We start from the raw sequence: 26638 nt of genomic DNA, 5'->3' as shown, positions 1-26638 counted from the left end.
GTAGCGAAGCAAAGCGCTATTCAGCGAGTCAGGGAAGGAGCCCAGCGCCCACCAGCACTACCCAGGGAAAAGCTAAGATTCCCTACCAAGCTTTTATAAATTACACAGAAGGAGAAAGTGATATTGACGAATACCTACAGGATTTCGAAAGGTTGTGCCAGCTACACGACATCAGCCCAGCCGACCAAGTACCCCTGCTGGCAGGTAGATTGTCAGGCCGCGCCGCAGAGGCATACCGGACCGTCCCAGACGAAGACATCCGGAATTATCCCAAAGTCAAACAAGCCATCCTAGCACGGTATGCCATTACCTCTGAGGCATACCGACTCAAATTCCGGGACATCAAGAAACAAACAAAAGACTCACACACTGAATGGGCACACCGACTACAGCGAGCCGCCAAGGGGTGGATGGAAGCGGCACGGGTCACCACTATGGAAGAGATGTTCCAGGTAATAGTAATGGAGCAGTTTTTTAATGGACTAACCACAGAACTTCAAAATTGGGTACGAGATCGCAAACCCCGTACCCTACCAGAGGCAGCCAAGCTAGCTGACGAGTTCCAAGACACCAGGCGAGATCAACGCACACCACACTGGACCACGTATGGATTTACCACCCCTCTGCCAGCAGTGACTACCTTGGCTCACCCACGACCAGCCGCGAGTCACAACCCGTACCCTCCTAGGTACAATACCCGACCACCGATCCGCTGCCACACCTGCAACCAACAGGGGCACATCCAGAGAGTCTGCCCACGTAACCAACCTCGCCAGAACTGGAACCACCAGGGTCCTCCTCCCCCCAATCGGGCTGCAGTACACTGCTGCCAAAGAGAATCTGTGCTCCCAACATCCACAGTCACCACAATAGAAGAGCCTCTGGGGATCCTACACGAGGTAAACCCCATACAAGCCGCCTCAGACAACCGCCAAGGGCACCGCCAGGTGGTACACATGGAGGGGAAGAATATACAAGGATTACGTGACTCTGGGGCCACGTTAACCCTGGTCCGAAATCATTTGGTGCCTAAGCACACCCTCACCGGAGACTGTGTAGCTGTACGGGTGGCAGGGGGAGCAATTTACAAAGTTCCCACTGCCAAGGTGCATTTGAATTGGGGGGCAGGGCATGGAAACGTGGAGGTGGGAATTATGCAGGATTTGCCCGCTGATGTTATTTTGAGCAACGACTTGGGGGAGCTCACCTCTGCTTTTGTCCCTCAACCAACTATCCAAGAGGCCTACCCGGTTGTTACCCGGCAGCAAGCACGCACCACGGCTCCTTCCGATCACTCTGAGGCTCAGGTAAACAATATGCCACACACCCCTCCTATTCTACCCTGGGATGCCCCCCTGGAATTTGGCAGTGAGGTGGCCCTAGATCCCTCCCTGCAGGTATATAAAGATAGGATAAATAAGGACCAAGGAGGGTTGGAGGGAGAGAGATATGCTTGGGACAAAGGTCTCATATACCGCTATGCAGAGAAGGTAGTAGCAGGGTCCATACCCGTGCCCACTAAGCAGTTAGTGGTACCCCGAAAGTATAGACAAGAGTTGCTACGCATCGCGCACGATATACCATTATCAGGGCATTTAGGAATCAGCCGAACGAAACATCGGCTGACGCAGAACTTCTTCTGGCCAGGTATCTCGAAGGATATTAGACAATACTGTCAAACATGCGATACCTGCCAGAGGGTAGGGAAGAGAGGGGATCGCTATAAAGCCAAACTCAGATCCCTGCCCATAATTGAAGAACCCTTCAGTCGAGTAGCTGTAGACATAATAGGACCCCTAGCGAAACCCAGTCCCTCCGGCAAGAAATACATCTTGACAGTAGTAGACTACGCCACTAGATACCCAGAGGCAGTGGCGTTGACCAACGTACATGCAGAGACTATAGCCGATGCCCTTATGCGAATATTCTCCCGTATGGGATTTCCCCAGGAGATTATATCGGATAGGGGCACCCAGTTCACTGCAGAGGTCACCCACCAACTCTGGAAAGTGTGTGGGGTGAAACCGATCTTAAACTCCGCCTACCACCCCCAGTCCAACGGGCTCTGTGAACGGTTTAACGGAACACTTAAACAGATGATCCGCACGTTCATAGACACTCAAAAAGACTGGGAACGGTTTTTGCCCCACTTGCTCTTTGCCTATAGGGAAGTACCCCAAGAATCCACGGGATTCTCCCCTTTTGAATTATTGTTCGGGAGGAGAGTGAGGGGCCCCTTAGACCTTATCAGAGAACACTGGGAGGGAGGGGTAACTACGAATGGTACCCCTATTGTCCCATACGTGCTGGAGTTTAGGGAACGCTTGGAGGCTCTGACCCAGACGGTACGTACTAACCTCCAAGCGGCCCAACAACGACAGCGCAGATGGTACGATAAGGGGGCCAGGGACCGCAGCTTTCAGGTCGGGCAGAAGGTGTTAATCCTACGGCCAGTCCCTAATGACAAGCTGCAGGCCTCCTGGCAGGGCCCATACAAGGTGGTGGAGCAAATCTGCGATACCACCTATGTGATCGGCCCGTGCGCTGGAGCAGGGGGCAGACGCATGCTCCATGTGAACATGCTGAAGCCCTACTACGAGCGCATAGAAGAGGTGACCGCTATTTGCGCCTCTGCCGCAGAGGACTTTGACAATTTACCTCTCCCAGACCTCCTAGAGAAAGAGGGCCAGAAAGAGGACCTGGAAGAGGTTCAGTTAGGCGAACAGCTGAGTCCCCAGGAAAGGGCGCAGGCTCATAGTCTAATAAGGGAAAAAGGAACCACTTTTTCTAATCTCCCCGGGTACACCCCGTTAGCCACCCACAGAGTAGAAACACCAGGGCAGACCCCTCTCCGCCAACCTCCTTACCGCATACCTGAATCCATAAAGGATAATATGCGCAAGGAAATAGAAGAAATGCTACAACTAGGAGTCATAGAGCACTCTGAAAGCCCTTGGGCTTCCCCAGTAGTTCTGGTGCCGAAGCGGGATGGGACTACCCGCTTCTGCGTAGACTACCGGAGGCTTAATGATAAGACCGTATCCGATGCCTACCCTATGCCCCGGATAGACGAGCTCCTGGACAAAATGGCCAGGGGCCAATACCTCACCACAATAGATCTTTGTAAGGGGTATTGGCAGATTCCCCTAGCCGAAGACGCCATCCCTAAGTCGGCGTTTGTCACCCCGTTTGGCCTGTACCAGTTTAAGGTCATGCCATTCGGGATGAAAAACGCTCCGGCTACTTTTCAGAGGATGGTGGATCGGCTATTGGATGGGTTCCAGGAGTACGCTTGCGCCTATCTAGATGATATAGCGATCTTCAGCCACTCCTGGACTGAACACCTGACCCACATAGAAGCCGTACTAGACCATATTAGGGAGGCAGGATTAACTCTGAAGCCCAGTAAGTGCCATATAGGGATGGCAGAAGTCCAATACCTAGGACACCGGGTAGGGAGCGGCCAACAAAAACCCGAACCGGCTAAGGTAGAGGCTGTAGCCAAATGGCCAACCCCTCGTACCAAAACTCAAGTACTGGCATTCCTAGGTACCGCAGGATACTACCGTAAATTTGTACCCAACTACAGTACCCTGGCCAAACCCCTCACCGATTTGACCCGCAAGAATCTCCCTAAGATAGTAGTCTGGACCCCAGAGTGTGAGCAGGCATTCCAGCAACTAAAAACGGCTCTTGTGAATTCACCTGTACTTGCCGCCCCTGATCCAACTAAAAGCTTTCTCGTCCACACAGACGCTTCTATGTTTGGATTGGGGGCAGTACTGAGCCAAGTCGGAGAAGATGGCGGCGAGCATCCAGTGGCTTACTTAAGCAGAAAACTTTTACCCCGGGAAGTAAGCTACGCCGCCATAGAAAAAGAATGTCTGGCCGTGGTGTGGGCCCTTAAAAAGCTGCAGCCCTATTTGTATGGACAACCCTTTAACTTACTCACAGATCACAACCCGTTGGTGTGGCTGAACAGGGTGTCAGGAGACAATGCCCGGCTGCTGCGCTGGAGTTTGGCGCTGCAGCCTTTTGACTTTACCATCCACTACCGCCCTGGGAAGCAAAATGGCAACGCCGACGGGTTATCCAGACAAACTGAACTTGAAAAGTGATCTGTGAGCGCTCCTCCGGACATCCCCAAGCCGATCCGTTGGGATCAGACTGTGTATGCCGGCTTGGTTCTGGGGGAGCATTGTGGCAAACCTAGCCACTTACAGAATGTCTTTCTTGTCTGTACCTCTTCCCCTCCCCCCTTTTCCTTGTACCATAGTAATCTATGTATTGTATGTAAATGAGGCTGTTGGCAGTTTGAAACCAGGTGCGCATGCCTAGTAAAGTCAGTTGACTCCCAAACTGTGTGTCGTCCAGTCACTGGGGAAATTGTCTCTTGGATATTGACCTGCTTCTTCAGCTACAAGGGGATTTAAGTGAAGATATTAAGGGTATACCGTGAAGCTCTGCAACAACGCCTAATGATTTTCCTAAAATTCCCTGCTCCTGTACTGTATCTAGTAATAAGAGGAATATTAAAATCCTCTTTATTTGTATTTATTGTTGTCAAATCTGTTCCGTATTTGTTCTCTTTTAGTAGAAGATTACGGTTTAATTGTTTTACCTTGTCTATTGTAGGTTGTAAATCTGTTAGTTTGTAGCCTTTTTCTTGAAATTTACTGTTCAGCTGGTCTATCTCTTTTACAAAATCCACCTCATTTGAGCAATTTCTTCGTGCTCGTATATACTGGCTATAAGGGATATTTGTGAGCCAGGTAGCTAGATGACAACTGATTAGCGGAATGAAACTATTTGTATCCGTAGGCTTATGATAGGTCTTAGTTTTAAGTGAGCCGTTTTCTATAAATATGGTGAGATCTAAGAAATCAATAGATGCTTTATTATAACTAGCTGTAAAATTCAGATAAAAATCATTTTTATTAATATTAGTTAAAAATTGGATAAGAGATAATTCATCACCGCGCCAGATAAAGATGACATCATCAATAAAACGTTTCCAGAGGACCAGACCCGCACCGAGCTCTCCATTGGGGAAGATGGTAAGCTCCTCCCATCTCCCCACATATAGATTAGCGAAACTCGGTGCGAATCTGGTCCCCATCGCGGTACCCCACGTCTGTAGATAAAAATTGGGGCTGTATTTAAAATAATTGTGCTCTAAAATGAAAGTGATACAATTCCCAATAAATTGTATTTGATCTTTTGGCACCTTGCTATCTTTATTTAGAAAGTATTCTGTAGCTTCACGCCCTTTACCATTTTCAATAATAGTGTATAAGGAGGTAACATCAAGTGTACCTAATATAAAATCTGATTGCCATTTGATTCCTTGTAAGATTTGTATAATATGTTTTGTATCTTTTAGGTAGGCTTGTAATTTTTGTACTTGGGGTTGTAATAGTACATCCACATATTTGGATAAATTTGCCGTAAGGCTCTCAATCCCAGAGATAATAGGCCTACCCGGAGGTTTATCTTTATTTTTGTGGATCTTTGGCAAATAATAGAAAAAGGGGATCCTAGGATTCTGGTTATTGATGTATAGAGCCTCTTCAGTTGATAGGATCCCATCTCTTTTCCCTTTGTTAATCAGTACACTTAATTTATTTTTAAATGTTTCCGTGGGGTTCATAGGGAGTTTCTTGTACGTTTTGTGGTCCGAGAGTAATCTAATAGATTCTGCATCATACTCTTCTTGATCTAGTACCACTATCCCCCCCCCCCCTTGTCTGCGGGCCTAATGATAATATTGTGGTTCACTTGTAGGGTCTTAATGGCTCTAGATTCCTGTTTAGTTAGATTTCGAGGGCCCTTGTTGTTTTTACCTTTATTTTTATTAATATTATTCAGTTTGTGTAGGTCCCTAATCACTAAAGTTTGAAAGGTTTTCATTGGGTCTGAATATTCATTTAATGGGTGAAAATTAGATTTTAATTTCAGGCCTGTATGGATAAAAGTGTCCATATTTGTGGAAACTAGAGCTATGTTGTCCGTATGGGTCCTAGTAAGATTCTGAACTGTTGGATCCTTTTGTGGTTTTGATTTAGTAAATTTTCCAATAGGGATCTCTTTAGGGATCATGGATCTCTTTGAAATAATACGTCCATATAAGGACCACATAGAAATAATTAAGATCTGTAGATCAATTAAAATAAGAATTAAGACTAAGGAAGATGAAATTATCACCAAAAAATCTAAAAAATTAAATAGAGACCTACAAATAATGGAAAACTCAATGCAACAGGGGTCAGAACAACAAGGTGATAATATAAGTAATATGGATCTAGACACCATAGACGATACATTATGCGATTGTACCCTCAATAATTTATCTATCTATGAAGATCATACGGAAGAGATCTCACTAGAACAAGGGAAGGAAACAAGAAATACCCATAATCCACCATTATTACCTCAAATACAGATTGAATGTAACAAAAAACCTGAAGGGTTTAATAATGGCTCAATAATATCACAAAATAGATATGCAATATTGGAAGCCATCACAAATGAGGATGTTGATAAGGAAAGGAAGGAAACAACTCCATTAAGGATAGAATTCGACTGCATAGAAAATTCACGCATTAATCATTCAACTTCCGCTATAACAACTAAAAGGGGACAAGGTCCGAATACTGAGGAGAATATACATTCAAACAATACCTCCATTAGCCCCAATAATACACCTGATTACGCAGCTGCAGTAAAAACAAAGCCCAAAAAAACCTTTAAAAAAACAGTCAATAAGGATTTTTTCAGGGCAAGAATAAATACACGAAAAAAACAAAAAGGGGTAAACGAGGGAAAGGAATAAAAAAGAAGAGTATTCCTACAAGAGAGGCTGAATTAGGCATCTTTAATTTAAGCAGCTATAGCCTCAAAGGAGGAGAATTAGCTCTATTACAAAAAGGGCTAAAGTTCGCACCTAACTCTAGATTTAACCCCTTCGATGCCTTTATAGGAGTCAAAAAATTCCTTCGTAATCTAGCACTGAAAAAATACTTCCTAAAGAAAACCAATCCTAATAAAGAGATCCCTATTGGAAAATTTACTAAATCAAAACCACAAAAGGATCCAACAGTTCAGAATCTTACTAGGACCCATACGGACAACATAACTCTAGTTTCCACAAATATGGACACTTTTATCCATACAGGCCTGAAATTAAAATCTAATTTTCACCCATTAAATGAATATTCAGACCCAATGAAAACCTTTCAAACTTTAGTGATTAGGGACCTACACAAACTGAATAATATTAATAAAAATAAAGGTAAAAACAACAAGGGCCCTCGAAATCTAACTAAACAGGAATCTAGAGCCATTAAGACCCTACAAGTGAACCACAATATTATCATTAGGCCCGCAGACAAGGGGGGGGGGGATAGTGGTACTAGATCAAGAAGAGTATCATGCAGAATCTATTAGATTACTCTCGGACCACAAAACGTACAAGAAACTCCCTATGAACCCCACGGAAACATTTAAAAATAAATTAAGTGTACTGATTAACAAAGGGAAAAGAGATGGGATCTTATCAACTGAAGAGGCTCTATACATCAATAACCAGAATCCTAGGATCCCCTTTTTCTATTATTTGCCAAAGATCTACAAAAATAAAGATAAACCTCCGGGTAGGCCTATTATCTCTGGGATTGAGAGCCTTACGGCAAATTTATCCAAATATGTGGATGTACTATTACAACCCCAAGTACAAAAATTACAAGCCTACCTAAAAGATACAAAACATATTATACAAATCTTACAAGGAATCAAATGGCAATCAGATTTTATATTAGGTACACTTGATGTTACCTCCTTATACACTATTATTGAAAATGGTAAAGGGCGTGAAGCTACAGAATACTTTCTAAATAAAGATAGCAAGGTGCCAAAAGATCAAATGCAATTTATTGGGAATTGTATCACTTTCATTTTAGAGCACAATTATTTTAAATACGGCCCCAATTTTTATCTACAGACGTGGGGTACCGCGATGGGGACCAGATTCGCACCGAGTTTCGCTAATCTATATGTGGGGAGATGGGAGGAGCTTACCATCTTCCACAATGGAGAGCTCGGTGCGGGTCTGGTCCTCTGGAAACGTTTTATTGATGATGTCATCTATATCTGGCGCGGTGATGAATTATCTCTTATCCAATTTTTAACTAATATTAATAAAAATGATTTTTATCTGAATTTTACAGCTAGTTATAATAAAGCATCTATTGATTTCTTAGATCTCATCATATTTATAGAAAACGGCTCACTTAAAACTAAGACCTATCATAAGCCTACGGATACAAATAGTTTCATTCCGCTAATCAGTTGTCATCTAGCTACCTGCCTCACAAATATCCCTTATAGCCAGTATATACGAGCACGAAGAAATTGCTCAAATGAGGTGGATTTTGTAAAAGAGATAGACCAGCTGAACAGTAAATTTCAAGAAAAAGGCTACAAACTAACAGATTTACAACCTACAATAGACAAGGTAAAACAATTAAACCGTAATCTTCTACTAAAAGAGAACAAATACGGAACAGATTTGACAACAATAAATACAAATAAAGAGGATTTTAATATTCCTCTTATTACTAGATACAGTACAGGAGCAGGGAATTTTAGGAAAATCATTAGGCGTTATTGGGATATCCTAAAACAGGATAGTCTAATGGGTGATAAAATTCCATCAAAACCCAAATTTATTTTTAGAAAAGCCCCAAATTTAAATACCCTTATTGCTCCATCCATCAAGTCCAACAGTTTAATTAATAGGATTAGTCACAATGGAATGGGTTTCTTCCCTTGCAAAACATGCCGAAATTGCAAAATCACTAGAGACCATACAAAAAAAACCATAAAAGCCTTAAATACATTTCAAATAAAAAACTTCATTACCTGCAATACGAGAGGAGTGATTTATTTTATTAAATGTCCCTGCGACAAATTGTATATAGGCAGAACAAAACGTTTACTAAAAACCAGGATAAGTGAGCATGTCAGAAACATAATTAAAAAATTTGACGGACATCCCTTATCTAGACACTATCAACGACATCATGCGGCAAAATTTCGGGGCTCTATCTTTGGAGGCTTGGAAAAAGTGATGGAAGACAAAAGGGGCGGCAATTTCATCAAAAAAATGTCCAGAGCGGAAAGCAGCTGGATATTTAAATTAAACAGCCTAGCCCCAAATGGACTCAATCATGAAATCGAACTTTTTGCTTTTCAGTGAACGTTTTGTTCCTCAGCGAATTTGCATAATCTGCATATTGTAGCCGCTGTGGAACTATTTTCTGGGCTCTTCCCTCTCTCCTCTCTTTTTTTCTCTCTCCCTGTGTGTGATAAGAGTAGGTGTTGCCTTGGCAACCAGGACGCCTATATAACTCCCAGACTTGAAGGGTCAGACCATCCCTGATGAAGGAGCCCGACGGCTCAGAAACGCGTCGGATGAACTTTGATCTCTGGGAGCACCAGTAGTACTTCGCGGTGACGTCACACGCACAGAAAATCCTGGACGCCGAACCCATAGTCTGCTCCCTCGCACCACACAGCTACCGGCCGGAGCAGTGTGAATGCTAGCAGGTGAGCAGTGAAGTTTTGCCTCTCTTCACACCCCTCTACACACAGGAACGGGAACCGTGCAAATATCCAAAGAACTTAGACTATTTTTTCAGCCCACATCCAGAGAAAAGGTAATTATCATTGCGGCGATTAATTCATTGGATCGTCAATTGACATCCACCTTTTACTATAGCGGAATATTCATCCAGCCACTGTATTTTATGTGTCACATTTCTACCTACCAGCGCCAGTTCATGGTCAAAAACAGGCTAAGGTCGGGACTGAAGGAGTATGTGCAATACAGTAACAGGAAAGGTTAAAGGACCTTAATATGTATAGCTTGGAAGAAAGAAGAGACAGAGGGGATATGATAGAAACTTTGAAATACATAAAGGGAATCAACTCGGTAAAGGAGGAGAGCATATTTAAAAGAAGAAAAACTACCACAAGAGGACACAGTTTTAAATTAGAGGGGCAAAGGTTTAAAAGTAATATAAGGAAGTATTACTTTACTGAGAGAGTAGTGGATGCATGGAATAGCCTTCCTGCAGAAGTGGTAGCTGCAAATACAGTGAAGGGGTTTAAGCATGCATGGGATAGGCATAAGGCCATCCTTCATATAAGATAAGGGCCGGGGGCTATCCATAGTATTCAGTATATTGGGCAGACTAGATGGGCCAAATGGTTCTTATCTGCCGACACATTCTATGTTTCTATGTTTCTATGTCCGAGGTCAGGGTAGGTAGAGTAGAATCAATACGGGTAACAGGAAGAGGTCAGGTCATGCAAAAAAGGGTGAAATATGGGTAAAAAGGCAGTGGTCGGTACATGGATGGACCAATAGATACAGCACCACTAGCAAGAACTTAGCAAGCTAAGAGACCTATTGCTCAGGCCCCTTCCCACAGGGGAAGGTGCCTTATGTATCTAGGATAACCAGGCCATTGCCTGGAGAAGATGTAGGTGAGCGTGCTGGCCCTTTAAGATCATGAGGGAGCATGTACACCCTACAGGCTAAGAGAACGATGGCCTGTAAGGTGCGTGGAGGGATAGTGTGGACCTGGAAGCTCAACCCTTTTGAAGGAAGACAAGGTAAGACGATCAGTGGCTCACAGCAGCTGCCAATATATCACTTGGTTATTTACCATCTCTTAAGTGTTTGGTCAGCACCAATCCACAGTCAGACAGATTGTTTACAAATTGGAGGCAATTCAAGACCATTATTACCCTCCCAGGAGTGATCAACCAACAAACATCATGCCAAGAGCAAGGCATGTAATAGTCCGCGAGGTCAAAAGGAAACCCAAGCTAAGCAAGTAAAGGCCTTAGTCACATTAGCTAATGTTAATGTTCATGAGTCCACCATCAGAAGGAAACTGAGCAATAATGGTATGCATGGCAGGATTGCAAGGAGAATATTGCTGCCCATCCGCTGCTCTGCAAATAGAACAATTCTGCCCATCCGTTGTTTGCTAAAGATCACCTGGACGAGCCAGAAGGATATTTGAACAATATTTTGCGGACGGCTGAGACACAAACAGAACTAATAGGTTTAAATGAGAAAAGTTATGTTTGAAGAAAGGAAAACACTGCATTCCAGTATAAAAACCTCATCTTGTGTGAAAAAAGGTAGTGGTACTATCATGGTCTGATCCTGTTTTTTGCATCTGGGCCAGGACAGCTTTCCATCACTGATAGAACAATGAAAAGAACATAGGTCATGCAGCAAGACAACTAACCTAAGCACAAAAGTTGTTCTACCAAATAAAACGACCAATAGAAATGTGATGGAAGGATCTGAAGCGAGCAGTTCTTGGAAGGAAACCCACCAACATAATAGATTTAAAACTGTTTTGTATGGTGGAACGGGCTAAAGTTCCTCCAAGCCGATTTGCAGGACTAATCAACAATTACCAGAAATGTTTAGTTACAGTTATCGCTTCACAAGGGGATAACATCAGCTACTAAAAGCATAGGTTCACATACTTTTGCCACTTACAGATGTGATATTGGATAATTTCCTCAATAAATTAATTACCATGTCTAATTTTCATTTTCAAATGCAAATTTTTGTTTGAATTGGTTATCTTTATATCTTTATCTAATTTTAGGAATTGTGTGAAAATCTTGTGACCTAGTTTTAAGTGAAATTCATGCATAAACATAGAAAATTTCGAAGAGTTCACAAACTTTCAAGAACTTCTGTATATCAACTAATGTGAGCTATTAGAAATGTACGGTTATGCGGAATGCCATTTTACATACATATTTGCATACCTAAATAATTCAGCATCATCTGTTAAGAACTTTGGTAGATTTGAGTCCCGTAAAGCACGAATCAGAACCACATCTTCATTCAAATCAGGATTTTCTCTCTTTAATGATCTTTTAAATAAAAAGGTGCATGCGTTATAGTACTGTATATCTTAATTCTGGTTCAAGTGTAGCATAGTAAAGTGCAGTATAAAGCACAGAGGTTTCTTACCCAGCCATGACCAAAACCGATTTCACAGCTCTCATCCCAAAATCATAGTGGTCTTGTTGTGATAACTGCTCACTGCAAAGTTTATACATTTGTGTCATTTTGCGAGCCAGAATTTTACTTGACTCAAAACCTTCAGAATACAGAATGACCTAAAACACAGAAGTAAAACAAAATGTAAATTTTTTTTTACAGTGGACACGGGTGGGAACACAAATCTCCGAAGGCAAAATTTTGTATTCGCCCCCCCTGCCCCACCCAGTTTGCCAGTACACGTGCATCAAACACTCTCAGGTAATGCATAATGCAAAGAGCAACACCCCAGATTTCTGATGAATTTACTTTTTTATTGAGTCTAAAAAAATTTAATTAAAAGAGAACTGGAACAACATTTTTCTCAATGCATTTAAACTGGACAATTGCCAGAAATATATTAATAACTCACCTCATAGAGCTCTAAATCACCGCTTCCCTTCACATAATAAATTACTAAACTGGCTGCCTGCAGCCACCACTAGGGGGAGCTCAGTGCAAAGGAATTCAAACAGTTACTGTCATCTCTTTAGACTAATTTCCCCCTTGTGGCAGATGCATGAAAATGAAGTGATTTCATGTTGAGAAGAGAGGAAGTTCAACGCCAGCCCTCTCCTCACCCAGGTCCCAAAGCATTTGGGTGGTCTGCTTCTATTGAAGGTATGCCACGTTTCTCAGTGGTCAGTTCTGCCACTCAAGGAATCTCCTCTCTCTGTATCCTCTGTTCTGTCTCTGCCGTACTCGGATGCAGTCAACCCTCTTGTCTGAATGCCATCTTCTATCCACTCTCTACTAGCTGTCATTTCCTTATGACCTTCTAATTTCTCACTTTCACCCCCCACTTCTTCCTCCAAATGGTTGCTTCTGCAGGTCCTACTCTGTGCTACAGTTCCTCCCCGTTGGTTGCTAGGGGGATACTTATACATTCTCTAATCAAGGGCTAAGGCCTATCTCTTCTAAAGCACTTCTACACACATGGATGTAACAGTCACCATTGTATCATCCAATATTATAAATAATACAATAACCCCTAATACCACAAATATAACTCTACCCTTCCATACTCATACCTCAGCGATCAAAGCATAATTTGGCACCATCATTGAGAATGGCCTGAAAAGTGCCTTCAGGTTGTCTGGCAGCTCAGTCCTTCCAGCATAGCCGGGGTTCATAGTAATAAATGCTGCACATGTCATCACCAGTTTGATCTCTCTGCCTTCAAACATAAATCTGGAAAACTACAGAGAAATTTACGTCAAACATTTATAATTAATTAAAAAAAAAGGAGAAAAACATTCTTTTTATGTGTTACTGGTTTTTTTTTACTGTTTGTAAAAATAATGGATTTATATAGTAAAAGCACAAAGCACTGTTACCAGATTAATATAATTACCTTAAAAATGAATGAATTTCTATGACTCTTGGTGACCTCTAAATATTAATCCATTACAAAGTGTGTAGCAGAAACTTAAATAAAGGGACGATCCTTAGTCATCATAAGCTCTTCCTCTGCATAGTGCTGAGTGATGGTATTTTTTGTTTGTCACACAAATGTTTGCTATTACATGAAGATCCAAGCATAGACCTCATGCATAGCCTTTTCAATGCTACACAAACTTGGAAGTAGCTGTTGAACACTACGTAACACCTGCCATTTGAAGGAGTTATCTCATGATTGATGTAGAAATGAAAATCAGACCTCATATAGTACATGATAACCTCTTTCTAACAAATCTAGAACCAGCCCTGCACCTCCCATGGATCCAGAGATCTCCTCATTCATTGCTCTGCTGGATTTATATCAAGCTGACAGCTCAAGGGGAGGGTCTTTTCTGCTGCAGCTCAGGGGCGTGTCCATGCTCTCCCTATCACAGCTCAGGAGGCAGTTGAAGGATGAAACTGAGCATGTGCGGCCTTCTTAGTGAGCAGGACAAAGAAATAAGAAACAGAACAAAAAGCGGGTGGCGCTATACAGATACATTTTATTGAATAACTCAGTGGCTATGCTAAATTTTTTATTACATGCAATTACAAAAGTATTCAGATCCAGGTGCTGGTTTGAAAACTGTAGAATATTTTTCATGAGATAACCCCTTTAAATGCCTGAATAATAGATACTATGTTAATATATAAGGTATACACAATCAAAGTTCCCCTTCCATAGACCATGCATATTATCTGTGAATGGAGAAAAAGTAAGGCCTCATGTACACAACTGTAAGTATTTTGGCAGTACACAAATTGCAGATCTGAAAGATACAGATACCATCCGCGTTGCATCCGCATTTTTTGCGGACCAATTGACTTCAGTGGTTCGGGGGTTCGGATTTTGCCAATTATAGGACATGTTCTATCTCTCCAGGATAGAATACGTCTGCATAATATGGACCACAGATCCATTTAATAATTCAGCAAAAAATGCAGATGGAACACGGACTTCATTCGTATTTTGCGGCCTGCGGTTTGTCGACCGTAAAACATACAGGTCATGTACATGAGGCCTGAATGATAGAATTGGCAGAGATCAGTGTTACCTTTGCTGCTTTGGCATTCCTTATTGTAATTAGCTGCTGGGCAATTACGGAAAGCACTTCAATGTCAATTCGGTTAAATTCATCAAAACAACACCAGGCTCCAGATTGGGCCAAACCACTGAAGAATCGCCCCATCATCTAAAGAAGAGGAGCAGGAAATGTAAAGAGCAAATGATTAAAAACTGATATAGAAGACTTTGTCAATATGCATTATGTTCCCTGATATCAGCATGTGATAATAATGGTTATCCAGGGACCTACGGGTGAAACTGCTGTGTTATCTTAATTTGGAGACCAGCAGGACACACCCACATGTGGCAGCCAATGGCTGCACAAAAATTATCTGCGTGAAATGGGTGCAGGCATTGTTTGCAGTGGGTGGGCATGGCATGCCATGTGCTGCCGGACCATCTGGCCTCACCCTATCACTGTGCATAAAAGGAAAAATTTAAATGTTCCCTGGTTTAAAGGCTACATACACCTTTGGAGCCATTTTGTATAATTGCATTGCATATACAGTGGGCCAAAAATCATTTCCTAAAAGTTTTTTATTAAAAATTTTGCTCCATTTGTCTATGGCTGCTTGTTTTAATACCCAGAAGCTGTTGGCTGGCCTGTCCCCTGTTGAGAGAAATCTGTCAGAAAAGCTGTCTGAAGGCTCACTCGGCTCAGATAACCTTTCAGTTCAGTGGGTGCCATGTAATGCCACTTGCTGACTGAATCGTTTTGTTTACCTTGTAGTCCAGCCCATCAGAACAGTTGAACACCACACACTGTATAGCTAATGCTTTAGCAAGGTCTTTAGTGGTCTCAGTTTTCCCAGTCCCAGCAGGCCCAGCAGGAGCTCCACCAAGATCCAGCTGTAGAGCACCCATGAGGCACAGATAACATCGATCCTTGGAAAGAGAAATAATTCACTGTGTGAATAGATATAATTAAATATCAACAGTTTCAACATATCATGTGAACTTTATATAATGCAGAAACAATGTTTATGTATGGAACTCCAGTCTCAATCACTGAGAGCAGCAAAACGGACAGATGACTGCTCCCTCTCTGCTGGAGAAACGGAGTACAGACAATAAAAATTTGCCATAATGTTTTGTCCCATATGTAACTTTTGAATTTAAAGACCATGAACACCTTTGCACCGAATTGTTTTTTTAATTTCCTTCCTAAATGCAACATTAAGCAATATTTTAAATAGTCTTTACTAAAACTTTCCTATCATTTAGCTTTTGCAGAGTGTATGCAAGTCCTTCACCTAGCTGGTGGTGCTATTGAATATGACAAAAATCTGTCGAAGAACTGCTTCGGTTTCCGATGGCTCTTTCTGTTCTCTCCCCCTCCCTTGTATTTGTTGTAGGCCTCATGTACACAGCTGTGTCTCTTCGAGTATGCAACAAACAAATCCACAAAATATTTTCTTCCCTTTCCCTTCAATAGAAAGCGCTATTCCCATCTGCAAATATGGACTTGTGCTGAGATTTGCACATAGATCCGCAAAAAAAAGCAAATAAAAAAATAAAAAAACAGATGTGTGCATGACCCCTTATAGATAGTAGGAGCAGGAGGTTGTATTTGGCAGAAAAGAGTGTGGAGAGGGAGGAAAGCATCCATAGATGGTAGTTCACACCGCACATACAAGACAGTCTGCAGGGGAGGAAAACAGCATCCTGGACACACAGATGCAATATGTATTACTGAGACCTTATATAGTCAGAAGTGTATCCTCCCAAATCAAGTCTAGTCAACTGAATTTAACACAGATGGGCTCCAATCAAGATGTAGAAACATCTCAAAGATGATCAAGAGAAATGGGCGGCCCCCAGAGCTAAATTTCAATAGTTAAAGGGGTTGTCTTATCATGAATAATGGGGGAATATCGCTAGGATATGTGACTATTGTTTTATAGGTGCGGGTCCCGCACCTATATTCAGAACGGGGCCCCGCAAGTGAAGGAGGGCGCACTGCGCATGCGCAGCCGTTCTTCATTCATTTTCTATGGGGCCAGCGAAAATAGCCAAGCGTTGGCTCGGCTATTTCCGTCGGCCCCAAAAAATTAATGGGAGCGGGGGCCGCACATGCGTGGTGCACTCCCATTCATTTCTATGGGGAGCCGGATTGGTGGTGGCTGGACCGGAGTCCTCCAGCCACCACCTTGCGGGGCTCCATTCTCGATATAGGTGAGGGTCCCAACTGTGGGACCCGCGACTATAAGACAATGGGGGCATATCCTAGCGATATGCCCCTATTGTCCATGATGAGACAACCCCTTTAAGGGCCTGAATACTTATGTTGATGCAAAATTTTAGTCTTTCCTTTTTAATAAATTTGCAAACATTTCTTTTTTATTTTAGCACATGGTTGCACAAAAATGTGAAAAAAGTTAAAAGGTCTGAAGACTTTTTGAATAGATTGTACCTTGTGTTCAGTGGATAAAACAATACATGCTTACAATACAAGTAAGAGTTAGGCTGCGTTCACACGGGCGAGATTTCCGCGCGGGTGCAATGCGGTAGGTGAACGCATTGCACCCGCACTGAATCTGGACCCATTCATTTCAATGGGGCTGTTCAGATGAGCGATGATTTTCAGCATGCTCTATATTCTGCGTTTTTCACGCAATGCAGGCCCCATAGAAGTGAATGGGGTTGCGTGAAAATCGCATGCATCCGCAAGCAAGTGCGGATGCGGTGCGATTTTCACGCACGGTTGCTAGGTGACTGTCTATACACTGTATTATTTTCCCTTATAACATGGTTATAAGGGAAAATAATAGCATTCTGATTACAGAATGCATAGTAGGTGATCAGTTGAGGGGTAAAAAAAATAAAAAAAATTAACTCACCTTCTCCGTTTGTTCGCGTAGTTCTCCCGGTCTTCAGTTCTTTAAAAAGATGAACTATGGGCTAAAGGACCTTTGATGACGTAAGATCACATGCTCCAATCACATGGTCCATCACCGTGGTGATGGACCCTGTGATTGGAGCATGTGATCTGACGTCACCAAAGGTCCTTTAGCCCATAGTTCATCTTTTTAAAGAACTGAAGACCGGGAGAACTACGCGAACAAACGGAGAAGGTGAGTTAATTTTTTTTATTTTTTAACCCTCAATCGATCACCTACTATGCATTCTGTAATCAGAATGCTATTATTTTCCCTTATAACCATGTTATAAGGGAAAATAATAACATCTACACAACACCGAACCCAAACCTGAACTTCTGTGAAGAAGTTCGGGTCTGGGTACCACAGTCGGTTTTTGATCACGCGCGTGCAAAACACATTGCACACGCGCAATAAAAACTGAACATCGGAACGCAATCGCAGTCAAAACTGACTGCAATTGCATTCCTACTCGCGCGGGTTTGCCGCAACACACCGGGACGCATCCGGAACTAATCCGGACACGCTCGTGTGAACCCAGCCTTAGTAGTCATTATGGACTGTACACCTTCACTCCAATGCAGTCTATCTGCATATCTATATAGAAAACGTTAATTATGTAGACTGTAGTTTCTAAGACTATAAAGTGCATCTATACATATTTTGTATCTGTGTATGAGAGCCCTTCACAAAACAGGAAATATTCTTACAGTTAGAGGAGTTATCACCAGTCGAGGACCAGCACCAAGATATTCATAAGCATATGTATACTGCGACAAAGCCATCCGGGCCACACAGTTGTCAATATCTAGGTCCCAATAATAGCGCAGTTGTCTCTGCCATTCAAAACTGTCAATGCTGTTAACCTAGAAAAAAAAAAGATTTTTTTTTTTCAAATTTAAACTTACCCTAAATAGATAGTTGTAATAATTAAAAAAGCAAAAGCAACCACAACTGAGAACTAAAGCCCTGATTTATCAAAGTAGTTTTGCTTTCATTTTGGAGTAAATTGTGACTTTTCTGTAATTTTACTTGTAAAACAAATTTATCAGTAGTCTTTCACAGGCCAAAGTTTTTTTTTTCCCCAAGTCTCCTTCAGCTGTTGTGGGGATTCCTATAAAATTAGTTTGTTTGTGGCCTTATTTATCATAAGGAAAGTCTCAAAAAGACGTGTCAGCTGCTCCTCACTCCTGATCTGCTGTAGCTTTAGGGTGGGTTCACACTAGCGTTAGGGATTCCGTTATGGCTTTCCGTTATAACATGGTTATAACGGAAAATAACGGAATCCATAGGATGGAATGCAAAACGGAAGCCTTTAAGAGGCATTCCGTTTTGCTCCGTCCTAATAGAAGTCTATGGTAAAACATAACGGAACCGTCTGGGTCCCGTTATGCAAGACGGAATACAAAGTCCTATCGACAGGACTTTGTTTTCCGTCTTGCATAACGGGACCTATACGGATCCGTTATGCTTTCCCATAGACTTCTATTAGGACGGAGAGCAAACGGAATGTCTTTTTAAAGGGTTTCCGTTTTGCATTCCGTCATAATACAAGTCTATGGGCAGAAGAACGGATCCATCCTTCCGTCTTATGGATTCCGTTATTTTCCGTTATAACCATTTTATAACGGAAAGCCATATCTGGACTTCATAACGCTAGTGTGAACCCACCCTTAACAAGTTCTGTGCGCCACTTCACAGACCATTACCTTTACACAAATGTGAAAATGTGAAATGTGCTGATAAATCGGGCCTAAATGTTCTGATTTTTACAGTATAGTTTAGCAGTGTTCAGGCTTTTCTTAGGTACCATGCACATGATAGAGTACAACGGCTGTATTGCGGCACATATCCCCGTGGCTCTGTACTATAAAACCAAATGCATTCTGTGTGCAAGATGGCCAAAAATGGCAAATCACATATATATTTTTTTCAGTTACACCATTTATCAAGCAAGAGAAATATTTTTATATTTTAATAGTTTGGACATTTTCAAATACTAATTATGTTTATTTTTTTGTGTTTCTGTTTATAAATAAAACTGGGAAAGGGGGGGATTAGAATTTTTTATATTTTATTTTATTTTTTATATTTTTACTATCATTTTTATTCCCCTTAGGAGAATTGAACATGTCTTTACAACATAGACTGCAACAGTATACTAAAGGATTTTAAATTGCCTCCTAGTTACTATTGACTGTGGGGTTAAAGGACTGAGATTGGAGTTTTCTCTGACCCTGGTCATTTTGACTGGATGTCAGCTGAAATACACAACAAGCACCCGCTGCCTATGGACTGACTCAGCTCTTGAGCCTGCTATATATAATCCCCACACGTAAGTTACGTATGAGTATATCAATTTGAATTAAAGTGTAAAGGTACATAAGACCTCATGCACACGACAGTTGTTTTTTGCGTCCGCAAATTGTACCTCCGCTAAAAAAAACGGATGCGGCATCCGTTTTTTTTGGAGGATCCGTTTTTTTTCACAGATCCCTTGTAATAAATTCCTATCCTTGTCCGCAAAAGTAAAAAAAGTAGGACATGCACTATTTTTTTGGCTGAAGGGAAACACGGACAACGTACGCGGAACACAAACGGATGAACTATCAGCATTTTTTTGCTGACCCATTGAAATTAATGGGTCCCCATCCTATCCGCAAAAAAAATGGAACGGAGGCCGTGTGCATGAGGCCTAAGTGTAAGGTTTGACAAACCCAACAGATTTCAGTGGGACAGGCTAACTATCTTATGTGTATGTGGGTTTGCTTCCTCTCGCTTGATAGATGATGTTGGCGAAATGAAGGATTCAATCCTTGTTCCTATTGCTTACAAGGAGCGATAAGCATCTTACCTCTGTGTCCCCAATGAGGGGGAGTCAGGAAGAATAACTGTTAGCCAAACATTCAACTGTCAGCTATTGAAGATGTATGGGCACCTTTAGACTTTAATTTTACTCAATGCAAATCTTAAAGGGGAAGATTACCTGGTCCTTTACAAGGTCACTGACGATATCCCTTGCATGAACATCAATTGTTATCAAAGCAGTTATGATATTTCTATGTAAAGCAGGAAGCTGCCCTCGGACAAGCCCAGCTAAAGCATTCAGTCTCTGAGTGAACAAGAAAAAGACATTACAAAAAAAGTAAAACCTTTAGATTCCACCAACAACACGGTATGTAGATATGTGCACACATGTCACTATATATCCAAACTTCCAAATAGTTTGGATTTCCGATCATTTTCAACCATTTCAATAAGAATGCCAAATTATTGAACTTCTATAAATCGTTTTGGTTTATGTACAATGCCAGGAGGGGCATTTTATCACTTATCCATGGCTGGTATATTTAACCCCTTCAAGACCAGGCCTATTTTCAGTTTTACATTTTTGATGTTTTCATGTTCCAAAAGCCATAACTTTTTTTTTTTTCCGTTCACATAGCCATATGAGGACTTATTTTTTGCGAGACAAGATGCATTTTTTAATGCCACCATTTAATTTACCATATTTTGTATTAGAAAAAAGGAAAAAAAATATTTGTGTGGCAAAATTGAAAGAAATACAAAATTCCACCAAGGTTTTTGGGGTTTTGACATCACAGCGTTCACTATGCACTAAAAATGACCTGACATTCTTATTCTGCGGCTCAATACGAATGCGGCAATACCAAACTTGAACTTTTTTTTTTTTTTTTACTACATAAAAAAAAATATGTAATCTTCAGAAAAATCTTTATTTTCTTTGCATCGCTATATTCTGACAGCCATAACTTTTTTATATTATGGTCTACAGAGCTTTATAAGGGCTTGTTTTTTGCGTAACGAACTGTACTTTTCATTGATGCCATTTTTGTAGTACAAACAACGTTTTGATCACCGTTATGCAAACGTTTTTTGGGACAAAATGAATAAAAAAGGCAAATCGCGTGTTTTAAATTTTGTTACGGTTACTGCGTTCACCGCACAAGAATTTTTTACAAATATTTTAATAGTTCAGACATTTTCAGACGCGGCGATACCCAATATGTTTATTTTTTTTATTGTTTATATAGTTTTATATGTAAAATTGGGAAAGGGTGGTGATTCAAACTTTTAATATAGTGGTGTTTTTTTAAACTTTATTTAACTTTTTTTTTTACAGCAATTAGCCCCCATAGGGGCCTCGTACATGGGATCTTTTGATCCCCTCTCCTATTCACCATAATAGAGATCTATATTAGGATTTTTACACACTCCATTCTACACTATGCCTCGTGCATAGTTCAGTATGGAGAAAGCCATAGCAGGCCTGGATCGCTTCAGCAGCGTCCAGGCTGCCATGGCAACCGATCGGAGCCCCGCGATTTCACTGCGGGGGCTCCGATCGGAAGGAAGATGGAGGCGCATCACGTCACAGGTGCCGCGATCAGCCTTGATCACGGCACCTGAGGGGTTGAATGGCAGGGGCGGCGCGATCGCCGCTTACTGTTAGTGCGGCCGGATGCCGGCTGTATCATACAGCTGGCAGATCGTGCGTATGGAGCGGGCTCACTGCAGAGGCCCGCTACATACATCCCCTGTCACGCAATGACGTACCTGTACGTGATAATGCGTGAAGGGGTTGTTAAACAATCACTGCTCCTCCTTCTCCCTTTCAGCTGCAGTCTCCAAAATTTATATAGTGGGTACTTCAGAAAAATCTTATGCTCAGTTATTATCCACTGTTCATGCAGCCAGAAAATCCTATTACCTATGTTTTTTATTACTTACAGCTTGTAAGCACTTGCATCCATGAACCATGTCCTTTAACAAATAACATACCTCAAAACTAACTTTTTCAAACTCTGCCATAGAATTCAGGTTTTCCCCTGCTTCTCCTTCAAGGCATTGAGTTAGATCTCTGCACCACATGAGTTGGGAAATTGTCAATACCACCTATAAAAAAATTATGGATGTCCATTATTCATTCATCTTTCATATACCAGGAGACTCTAGAAACTAAGCATACTCAACTGGGCAGATTAGCTAATCTTAATTAATATTCAGATACTGTTAATTTAAAGCAGACAGAGATGTGTCAGATTTATCACAGTGGCTGACGATGGATGATATATTTGGTGCCTTTTGAGACACTTTTGTCTAACTTCACACTACCTATTGTCACGGCCTTTGGTTTGCGCTGTGACACTGTTGCCACACTTGCGGTTGCCAGCGGCAACATGTTGCTGTGTGAGCATGCGGTGGCAGTGTCTTAGCCTTCTGGGTGATTGCCGTGACATGGTTGCCACGCATGCTGTTGCCGGTGGTAACATGTGGTTTTTTATGCTTGGGTGTGCACTTCCCCTTTTGTAGCCTTTCCTTGTCTGGTGTTGGAAGGGTTAACTCCCTTCCTAGTGTCTTGTGAATACTGGGTTTTTGTGTATGTGGGTGTGGCTGCTTGGGCTATTTAGTCTCTGCTGGATGCTTGATGCCCAGTGTTCGTCCAGCCTTGGTGTATGCTGGTGGTTCTCTGTTCCATCTGTCCAGTGAGGGCCACCCTTGTGGTCATCAATGTTATCACTGTGTCTCCTTCCCTTCCTGTCCCTTTGTGTATGGAGTGGGTTTTGATCAGGGTGTTGGTATGTCTATTTTTGGTGTTACATGTCTGGTAGTGTTTGGTGTCCAGCATGTGGTTTAGACCCCTGTTTCACATTTATTGCAGCTATGGGTGTCCTGGGTCCCTGTGTGGTTTGTGGTGTGTGCTGTGTCCTTTTATGTTGGTGTGGACACTAGCACTTGTGCACGGGTTCCAGTCAGTGTGTCTGGTTTCACTTACCTGCCATCTCCTTTAGCTGTATGTGTTTCCCCTCTGCTTGCAGCCTGGCCTTAGTTAGAGACTCCTGTTCCTCCGTGTTGAGGATGAACAGGTAGTATATCCCCTGCACCTATGTGAGGGATTTCCAGGGCGACTCAGGATATTAGGTATCCCGTGTATGAGCCGTCCTACCATCGGGGTCCGCTCATACGGTGAGGAGTCAGGGAGAGGATTAGGGATGCGGTAGGAGGTGACCTGCTCCCTTATCACTCCTTTTGGCCAGGCTGATCCCCTTTACCCTTTGACACCGAACGGTGGGGGGTTTCCCCCACTCCCCGTCGTGACACCTATTGGTTGGTTTATTTAGCACAAAAAGTTTCTGCAGTTTTAGCGCATCTCAATCCACAATCCTGTTCCGTAAAGCCATGCTCCTTTGGTGGACAAGGAGCCAAAACTAACTAAAACAAATAATACTTGTGGTAAAAAGCATGTTTTTTTTGCACAAATTAAGCCAGAATTCTGCCACATTTGGATTAGTAATCCCCCCACACCACCACCACTGTCTTTAACTTCCATTTTCTTTAATAGAGGACTTTTTTTTTAAGCAAATACCTGAGAAGGATGTCCTGCAACTACCCAATCAACTCTACTTTTGTTTTGGTAATCCGCTATGGCAGCTTTGCTGAGACGTTTCAGAGAACTGTACATTGCTTCTTCCACCTTGCCCAGCCAGTCTTCAACATTTCCTCTCGCTTTCAATCCTTTACCCAAGCTCACCTAGAGGAGAACATTACATATGTACAAAATGGTGACACAAAGAAGAGCATAAAGTGTCCAAAAATGATCAAAATTACCCTCTCTCCTTCAGGTGAAAGCATGGCCAGGATATCATTTGTGAAAACCTTCTCCTGATCTCCACCAGAAGCCACAGTGGCAAACTCAAGTTTAGCAATTGAGTCAAAGCACTTCCGTAGGTGAGGTTGAACTGCTTGAGGGTTACGCGTTTGAGCAAGTATTTCCAGAAGTTCATCATTGGACAAGAAGTAAAATCTGTTCAAAATATTAATAATTATTTTACCAAGAAGAACAGTGTAATTTACATAGATGCATTCTTATTCTGAACGTTAGGACTTAAAGGGATTGCAAAGTGAGTTGATATTGATAAACAATCCTCAAGATAGGTCATCAATATCAGATCGGCGGGGCTCCCAGCACCCCTGCTGATCAACTATTTGAATAGGTAGTGGTATTAGTGCTAGCGCTGCTTCCGCTTCAAAATTACCTCAGTAGCGGTGGTGTAGTGTAATACCATTTGAATGGGAAGAGCAGCTGTAATTACACTGTGCCACCTCTACAATAGAGACTAAATGCAAGTAATTTTGAAGTGGAAGCATTGCTCTCACAAGCATTGCTAGCTCTTCAAACAGCTGATCGGCGGGGGTGCCTAGATTTGAACGCCCACCCATCTGATGATAGCCTGTCCTGAGGATAGGTCATCAATATTAACCCACTGCCCCCACTGTTTTGCTGTTCCATGTTGTACAGAGGTGTGACAGAGTACCATAGGAGGTGAATGGGGACTTTTTCTGTCAGATTCCACGCAAAACCTACAGAAACATACTCCATAGGATGGCATATTATGCAGGTACTCTCCAAGAAGCATTAGAGACTATCTCCCCGATGCTGCACCAAAGTATCACACCACAGCATACGGAGTCCCTGCTGCTCTATAGAATCACAAGGTACTCTGTGTGCAGCCTGAAACCCTCCTGCAAACTGAAGCATCTTGACACAGCATCTTGACAGGAGTGCCACTGTGCTAAGAAAATGCCGAAGGGGTCTTGGTCCTTTCATCTCCTTGACTGGTGCAGAACAATACCTTTCAATGAATCAATAATTGCCTCTCAGAGAAAACATATAAAAATGTAAAGGCAACATAAATGTAAAATAAAAAAAATGGTCCTAGAATCACATTCAGTTACATCAATTAGGAATCCAAGTGTTGTTATATACTCTATGAAAGGTTACTGTTAGGTGAAGTCATTGTGCAATGCAGTTATATTTAGTTTAGAGTTTATGCTTCCTGTCTTTTATGATGTCCATCTTGTTTATTGTCAAGGGTAGTAATTTAGAGTAGTAAAATCAATACAAAACAGTCCAACAGTCTGTCTTACTGATAAACTAGCTTATATGTTACTAACCTTGGAAATACAACGCGTTTCGATTCCAAGTAAGCCTCCAGGCATTTTTGAATTTGATCAAGTAGTGCATTGTTATTCTGAAATGTCTCCAGAAGACCTGAACATGATGGAATATTCCGTTAATTAAAACATTTCTACTGACTCAAGAGTCAAAAGAAAAAAAGAATAATACAATGAGTTCTGTAACCACAATTTGGTTCAGACTTCAGAAGACAAGCAGGAAAACATCATTTCAAACCCCAATGGAAAATGCTGACATGTTCATTATTGTTGTGAAAAAGTTTCTAGTAACTACTGCTATGCTGTAATTTTAAGTGGAGAAAACTTATACACTGGAATTTCTGCAAGTGGTCGTTGCAAAACACTACAATGGAGGATGAAGCAGGTCATGATCCTATTTACTGGATTCATATAAATTAATATACGGGTGTACTGGTTCTGATTGAAGAGATGTATAGACCCATGGGAGAAACAGTTATGCAAATGAGCTCCGCTAAAGGAAGCAACCTGTTCCTCCTTCAAGGTAATGAGTTATATCTCTGCACCACATGAGTTGTGAAACTGTGAACACCACCTATACAAAAAATTATATATGTCCATTATTTATTCATCCTCTATATACCAGGCTCTAGAAACAAAGCATACTCAACTGGGCAGATTAACTAATCCTGTCTAATATTTAGACACGGTTAACTTAAACCAGACAGTCTAGAGATGTGCCAGATATATCACAGTGGCTGATGCTGGATGATATATTTGGTGCATCTTTAGACACTTTTGTCTAACTTCACACAAAGGGTTGACTTATTGCATACAATTTTTCAACCAATAAACTGTAAGATTACTGCAAAATATATAAAGTGGTGTTTTTTTTTTTTAATACTTACATACCCAGTCATTATCCTTTTCTTTGGCAGCAATGAGCTTTATGGCACATGGACAAGCTGACTAGGGGTGGGAGGGTGCACTTGTCCATGAGGAAATAGGCATCACATTTGTCTAGACAATGATGCAGATGACATGCGCAGCAATAGGACAGCCTACATCGGATATAATGTTTCATCTAAGGGGGATGGACAACCCATGTGATTGGAGGAAATGGGCATTATGCAGAACACTCGTCTATGGTATTATATG

At 41.8% G+C, this 26638-nt stretch overlaps 1 protein-coding gene across 1 annotated transcript in view; it reads right to left on the bottom strand.

Moving 5' to 3' along the window:
* DNAH6 (dynein axonemal heavy chain 6) overlaps nucleotides 1-26638 on the bottom strand; it is a 381291-nt gene that overhangs the window by 272251 nt on the left and 82402 nt on the right. The window contains exons 23-33 of the mRNA XM_040418030.1: nucleotides 25502-25598; nucleotides 24155-24350; nucleotides 23913-24077; nucleotides 22328-22441; nucleotides 20511-20636; nucleotides 18235-18390; nucleotides 15369-15530; nucleotides 14635-14772; nucleotides 13171-13338; nucleotides 12071-12219; nucleotides 11863-11970 (exon numbers count right to left, since the gene is read on the bottom strand). Coding sequence (XP_040273964.1) covers nucleotides 11863-11970; nucleotides 12071-12219; nucleotides 13171-13338; nucleotides 14635-14772; nucleotides 15369-15530; nucleotides 18235-18390; nucleotides 20511-20636; nucleotides 22328-22441; nucleotides 23913-24077; nucleotides 24155-24350; nucleotides 25502-25598 — 1579 coding nt within the window. The remainder of the gene's footprint in view (nucleotides 1-11862; nucleotides 11971-12070; nucleotides 12220-13170; nucleotides 13339-14634; nucleotides 14773-15368; nucleotides 15531-18234; nucleotides 18391-20510; nucleotides 20637-22327; nucleotides 22442-23912; nucleotides 24078-24154; nucleotides 24351-25501; nucleotides 25599-26638) is intronic.

Source organism: Bufo bufo, chromosome 2, assembly GCF_905171765.1.
Source record: "Bufo bufo chromosome 2, aBufBuf1.1, whole genome shotgun sequence".
NCBI lineage: Eukaryota > Metazoa > Chordata > Amphibia > Anura > Bufonidae > Bufo > Bufo bufo.
The sequence above is the reverse complement of the archived record's forward strand: the minus strand, read 5'-3'. Positions and strand labels throughout refer to the sequence as shown.